The sequence below is a fragment of the Schistocerca piceifrons genome, chromosome 3 (genome assembly GCF_021461385.2).
Source record: "Schistocerca piceifrons isolate TAMUIC-IGC-003096 chromosome 3, iqSchPice1.1, whole genome shotgun sequence".
NCBI lineage: Eukaryota > Metazoa > Arthropoda > Insecta > Orthoptera > Acrididae > Schistocerca > Schistocerca piceifrons.
Genome location: NC_060140.1, coordinates 830,390,381 through 830,397,902, shown reverse-complemented (window position 1 = coordinate 830,397,902; position 7,522 = coordinate 830,390,381). Strand labels below are relative to the sequence as shown.

At 42.1% G+C, this 7,522-nt stretch overlaps 1 protein-coding gene across 1 annotated transcript in view; it reads left to right on the top strand.

The window, feature by feature from the left end:
• Nucleotides 1-2,765: 2,765 nt before the first annotated feature.
• The window catches only part of LOC124789100 (beta-1,3-glucan-binding protein-like), a 119,276-nt gene continuing 114,519 nt past the window's right edge, over nt 2,766-7,522 (top strand). Inside the window, exon 1 of the mRNA XM_047256388.1 lies at nt 2,766-2,984. Within this exon, the coding sequence (XP_047112344.1) occupies nt 2,766-2,984 (219 nt within the window). The remainder of the gene's footprint in view (nt 2,985-7,522) is intronic.

Below are 7,522 nucleotides of genomic sequence, written 5' to 3'. Positions count from 1 at the left end.
AAACGTTCACAGAAAATCTGTGTTGATAACGTGATTGCACAATTGCGTGCGGATTCTCGTCAGCCCACACATGTTGATTGTGAAAATTTACAATTTGATCACGTTGGAATGAAGCCTCATCCGTAAAGCGAACATTTGCACTGAAATGAGGATTGGCACATTGTTGGATGAACCATTCGCAGAAGTGTACCCGTGGAGGTCAATCAGCTACTGATAGTGCCTGCACACGCTGTACATGGTACGGAAACAACTGGTTCTTCCGTAGCACTCTCCATACAGTGACGTGGTCAATGTTACCTTGTACAGCAGCAACTTCTCTGACGCTGACATTAGGGTTATCATTAACTGCACGAAGAATTGCCTCGTCCATTGCAGGTGTCCTCATCGTTCTAGGTCTTCCCCAGTCGCGAGTCATAGGCTGGAATGTTCCGTGCTCCGTAAGACGCCGATCAATTGCTCCGAACATGTTCCTGTCGGGACACCTTCGTTCTCGAAATCTGTCTCGATATAAACGTACCGCGCCACGGCTATTGCCCCGTGCTAATCCATACATCAAATGGGCATCTGCCAACTCCACATTTGTAAACATTGCACTGACTGCAAAACCACGTTCGTGATGAACACTAACCTGTTGATGCTACGTACTGATGTGCTTGATGCTAGTACTGTAGAACAATGAGTCGCATGTCAACACAAGCACCGAAGTCAACATTACCTTCCTTCAATTGAGCCAACTGGCGGTGAATCGAGGAAGTACAGTACATACCGACGAAACTAAAATGAGCTCTAACATGGAAATTAAGCGTTTCCGGACACATGTCCACATAACATCTTTTCTTTATTTGTGTGTGAGGAATGTTTCCTGAAAGTTTGGCCGTACCTTTTTGTAACACTCTGTATACATACTACTGGCCATTAAGTCTGCTACACCAAGAATAAATGCAGATGATAAACGGGTATTCATTGGACAATTATATTATACTACAACTGATATGTGATTACATTTTCACGCAATTTGGGTGCATAGATCCTGAGAAATAAGTACCCACAACAACCACCCCAGACCGTAATAACGGTCTTGATACGCCTCGGCATTGAGTCAAACAGAGCTTGTATGGGGTGCACAGGTACAGCTGCCCATGCATCTTCAACACGATACCACAGTTCATCAAGAGTAGTGACTGGCGTATTCTGACGAGCCAGTTGCTCGGACACCATTGACCAGCCGGTTTCAGTTGGTGAGAGATCTGGAGAAAGTGCTGGCCAGGGTAGCAGTCGTACATTTTCTGTATCCAGAAAGGCCCGTACACGACCTGCAACATGCGGTCGTGCATTATCCTGCTGAAATGTAGGGTTTCGCAGGGATCGAATGAAGGGTAGAGCCAGGGTCGTAACACATCTGAAATGTAACGTCCACTGCTCAAAGTGCCGTCAATGCGAACAAGAGGTGACCGAGATGTGTAACCAATGGCACCCCTGGCATCACGCCCGGTGATACGCCAGTATGGCGATCACGAATACACGCTTCCAATGTGCGTTCACCGCGATGTCGCCAAACACGGATGCGACCATCATGATGCTGTAAACAGAACCTGGATTCACCCGAAACAAATGACGTTTTGCCAATCGTGCACCCAGGTTCGTCGGTGAGTACACCATCGCAGGCGCTCCTGTCTGTGATGCAGCGTCGAGGGTAACCGCAGCCATGTTCTCCGAGCTGACAGTCCGTGCTGCTGCAAACGTCGTCGAACTGTTCGTGCAGATGTCTTGCAAACGTTCCCATCTGTTGACTCAGGAATGGAGACGAGGCTGCAGGATCCGTTGCAGCCAGGCGGATAAGATGCCTGTCATCTCGACTGCTAGTGATACGAGGCCGTTGGGATCGGGCATGGCGTTCCGTATTACCCTCCTGAACCCGCTGATTCCATTTTCTGCTAATAGTCATTGGATCTCGACCAACTCGAGCAGCAATGTCGGGATACGATAAACCGCAATAAGCCGGCCGAAGTGGCCGAGCGGTTGTAGGCGCTTCAGTCTGGAACCGCGCGACCGATACGGTCGCAGGTTCGAATCCTGCCTCGGGCATGGATGTCTGTGATGTCCTTAGGTTAGTAGTTCTAAGTTATAGGGGACTGATGACCTCAGATGTTGAGTCCCATAGTGCTCAGAGCCATTTGAACCAAACCGCAATGACGACAGGCTACAATCCGACGTGTATCAAAGTCGGAAACGTGATGGTACGCATTTCTCCTCCTTACACGAGGCATCACAACAACGTTTCACCAGGCAATGCCGGTCAACTGCTGTTTATGTATGCGAAATCGGTTGGAAATTTTCCTCATGTCAGCCCGTTGTAGGTGTCGCCACCGACGCCAGCCATGTGTGAATGCTCTGAAAAGCCAATCATTTGCATATCACAGCATCTTCTTCCTGTCGGTTAAATCTCGCGTCTGCAGCACGTCATCTTCGTGGTGTAGCAATTTTAATGGCCAGTAGTATATACCATCTTCTGGAGAGTGGAAATGAGATTGTAATAGGATACAGGGTCCCAAGGGGTTGTGGTATTACAACCCCGAAAAATAAAATACAGAGTCGAGGTCGCTCTGTCACGCTGACGTCGTATGACATAACGACGGCGTCATCTCACGTACTTCGAAGCGCGACCGATTACGGAATTCCCTTAAGATTGTTGCGTATGCGTCGGTCGCTGAGTGCAGTTAGCCGACGAAGAAAAGTGCGGACGCTGGGTGTCAGTCGTCTGCGAGATGTCGAGGAACGCGCACGCCTTGTTGGTTGCGGTGCTGCTGGTGTTAGCGGCGTGCACGCATTGCGGCTGCCTCGCGCAGTGCACGGCCTCACAGACCACCGCCTCCGGCACCAAGGCGCCCGCCACCATCTGCAGCGGCGACATGATCTTCGCCGACGACTTCGAGGACTTCGAGCTGAGCGTGTGGCAGCACGAGATCACCATGTCCGGCGGAGGGGTGAGTGTCGGAGCGACCGTCCCTGCACTGTGCGTAAAATGACGCACGCAGTGAATCTCTACATTAGCGATACGACATTTCTAACATCTTGCTGCAACGACCACTAGCACCTACTCCTTTCTGGTAGCAAGACGGAATCCTTCTTCTACGTAACGCTTCGCAACCGTTTTTGTTCTTCTGATTTTTGTTATTTGAAACTAGTTTTCGGCTTAGTGGGCCATTGTCAGCAAACAAATGATTGATTTGATCTATTATAAATGGTTTTGAAAGCCTGAGACTGTGGAAATAATAGGTTTGTTTATAAACAAATCTTCCGCTACCAGTCACGATTTTCTTTATTTACTTTTCACACGACGCGTTTCGGGAAATGATTCCCATTTTCAAGTGCGTTTTTTTTGTGTATTATGCCATTTCTGTGTGGTGTTGTCGGTGTGTCAGAGTCTGCCTCATTTCGTTGACTTCACTGCAATAAACACGCGATTTTTTAGTTGGTTATCACTCTGAATAATTTGTACTTACAGTTTTCTAATGCTCCATTTGTGCAGAGTCTCACACACACTAAACATCGCACACGACTTGCTGTACATTTTAAACATCGAAAATATTTTACATAAGCAAAACAGTTACAAAGATGTTCTTATCTCTTTGGTCTATTTGCAAGAACATCTTCGTAACTGTTTTGTTTATGTAAGATATTTTCGATGTTTAAAATGTACAGCAAGTTGTGTGTGATGTTTAGTGTGTGTGAGACTCTGCACAAATGGAGCATTAGAAAACTGTAAGTTCAAATGGCTCTGAGCACTATGGGACTCAACTGCTGAGGTCATTAGTCCCCTAGAACTTAGAACTAGTTAAACCTAACTAACCTAAGGACATCACAAACATCCATGCCCGAGGCAGGATTCGAACCTGCGATCGTAGCGGTCTTGCGGTTCCAGACTGCAGCGCCTTTAACCGCACGGCCACTTCGGCCGGCAAAACTGTAAGTGCAAATTATTCTAAATTTTGCCACTAACTTCACAAAGAGATCGATAACCAACTAAAAAATCGCGTGTTTATTATATGTTGCAGTAAAGTTAATGAAATGAAGCAGCCTCTCACACATCGACAACACCACACAGAAATGGCATAATGGACACAAAAAACGCACTTGAAAATGGTAATCATTTCCCTAAACGTGTCGTGTGAAAAGTAAATAAAGAAAATCGTGACTGGTAGCAGAAGATTTATTTATAAACAAACCTAAACAACTGACCAGTCTCTCCAAGCGACCAAACATTATATGCAAAGCCATATCCACTGCATAGAGCATTGTGCATTAAACTTTTTTCTTAATGTTGAAATTCACTACACTGCACACACACACACACACACACACACACACACACACACACACACACACACACACACACACACGTTACATACATGTAATATTACAAATATTGTAATGGAGCAAGTTGTAAATAAATAAAAAACATTGAAATTACAATTTACACAATGGACAATGTAAAGCACAATATATAATTAAACTACACAGTATGACAGGCTAAATGATTAAAATGCTAAGTTTTGTGAGGTCTTAACATTGACTGAGAAACTGATAAACTGACCACTGTACATTCGTTTTATGCAACAAACAAGTTTTTTTAAGATTGAAAATTAAACTTTAGACAATGAATAGTATTATATAAAGAGATTAAAATACACAATCTTACATGTTATGTGGTTATGATGGCATAGTTCGTGAGGTCGTGACAATGGTTGAGAACTACCCAAGTGCACTAGTAACTTCCTTTATGTAACAAACACGTTTTACATTGTGAATTACCTTGTTATGTAATGGGCAATATTAACCACCATACCCAATTAAAATAAGCACTGTTAACGTATTACAAGGTATACTGATGAAGTTTGTGAGATAAGCAAGGTAAGGAATCGGATATTCTATTCCGTTTTAATTTTATGTGGCAGTATGCGTAATTGTGACCGTTTGTGGGTGTGTGACTGGTTGATTGTATCATGTGACACAGTTGAAGATGTGCTCAGCTGTAATTGATCATGCCCGCACTAACTGCTACACAATAGAATTTCCTATTTCTTAACTTGCTTACCTCACAAACTTCAACAACATAAATTTTAATACTTTAATAGTGTGTATTTTATCCAAGTACTATGTTTAATATTGTCCATTGTATAAAAATGTAATTTACAACGTAAAACATGTTTGTTGCACAGTGAAAGTTACTAGTGCTCAGTTATAGTGCTCATCGATATTGCGAACTCACAAAGGGAAAATATAAGACGATCGAAATCGCTTGTTATGAAAGATTTATTTATCCTGGATTTTGACTGGAGCGATTTTCAGACCTCTTCACCTCAGAGAGGTACTTGCCCTCAGCGGTCACAATTATTTGTTGGATGCCTTTCAATCTTTGCCTTACAGCTCCCTGTACTACTGTGGAAGTTATTCCCTGATATCTTAGCACATGTCCTGTCATCCTCTCCCTTCTTCTCGTCAATGTTTCCCATATATTCCTATCTTCGTCGATTCTGCAGTGGATCTCACCTTTACTTATCTTATTATTCCGCCTAAACTTTTAGCACCACTTTGTAGCCCCACATTTCACACTCTTCAACTCTCTTTTCCAATTTTCCCACATTCAATGATTCACTGTCACATAGTTCTGTGCTCCAGAAGTACGTTCCCAGAAGTTCCTTTCTGAAATTAAGGCCTGTGTTTGACACCATTATACTTCTTTAAATCAGGCGTCCCCTCTTTGCCTGTATTAGTGTAATTCTTATATTCTCTTTGCTTCGTCCATGATGAGTTATTATGTTTTCAGGTAAGTGGAATTCCTTCACTTCGCCTACTTTGTAGTCACCAATTACGTTTATTGCTAACTTCATGTCTGCTGCCCTAATTATTTCTGTCCTTTTAAGTTTACTTTCCATATCACGTGATCATTACAACGTTCATTTCATTAAACAAGTCCCAAAATTACTGCTCGCTTTTGATTTAGGATAGCAAATCTTATCATTTCTAAATGATGGAACCATTTAAAAAAACACTGTAGGCTGTGATGACTGCATTGCATTTTTCCAATTTATTGCGTTGGTGATGCTTGTGTCCCATTTAAAACCTGTTTCGCGCTATGTGGTGACACATACGTGAACGTTTGTATGTGTGGTGTTGTACATCACAAGCTGCTTCCGAGTACACATAATGTAAGTAAAAACGCTGCTAAGAAGCTAACTCCCATAGGGGCCGCCAAGACATGATCAGACTCACAGCAGTGGGTGCGCGCAGAAGCATTTGAGAAATATTCCCTCTCTGCAATCGCATATGGAATGGGAAGAAATCATAATACGCAGTAAAATGGGCAGCTCCCCTTTGCCATGCACTTCGCGTTGGTTTTCAGATTGTTTATTGTGACATGCCACTTTCAGTAAATGGATAAACTTCCACTAACAAATATAACTACAGATAATCGCCGACATTTGCAATTGTAAGCACTGAAACGTTCACGTTAAATATTTTTTGAATATCGTAGCTGATTTTATATGTTGGCTCCATTGTCTTCGACGTGTGGTTGTTGTCTCTGTATTTTGCTCTACGAAGAACTCTGAAACTTTTCAGGACTGTAGCAGTTCGACGGTTCGCTAACTCAGAAATAAGAAATGGTCACACATTTAACTCCTGCATATGTAAACATTTCAAACGCCTGGCTGACAAAGTAATTGCTATCTGCTCCCATGAATTACAAACTACAACCATATACAAAACATGTCTACCCTTTATAGACGCCTTCACACCACTCTCTCTTACAATCACTATCAAACCCAAACGAGAATGACCAACGATTACATTTGTAGGCAAAGAATCTAATTATATACGTTATTGGCAAATATGGTATATAAACTAACTTATATACATTTTTTACATAAATTTAGCGAACTTCAGTGTAATAGTTTCTTGTTAAATAAGTACAAAATTATTCTGATCACATAAAACGTAAGCAGCAATGCATGAATTATGCGGTTTGTACACAAGTACTTCCGTATGGGATCTTGTCTTACAAATGAAAATACCGATACTCACTGTATATGAGTGTTCATAATATTCATTAGGATTGATTACATCACTATATGTACATGTAGATGTTATAATGAAATACTAATAGCCTCTGTGGAAGAAGGCTAGTGGAACAGATCAAAACATCATTATATGCACTGGACACCCGAGTTGCAGTAACGTATCTTATTTGTACAGCTACTGCACACTAAAGACATAAAATGTTACTCTAACAGTCGAATGGCAATATTTGTTTTTAAAAACATAAATCCTTAAATTTTCGATGCATAAGGAAGAACATTTCTAAAGTCATTACTAAAAGACCTTTATTTTATATAATTCTGAAGCTCACAGCTTTCTTGCTGCTGAATAAAAAACCAGTTTTCTTGTTAAATACGCCGTTAACTGCTGTCACCGACTGTTTGAACTTGACTTAGTTGTATGTACAAGAGTATATATACCATTG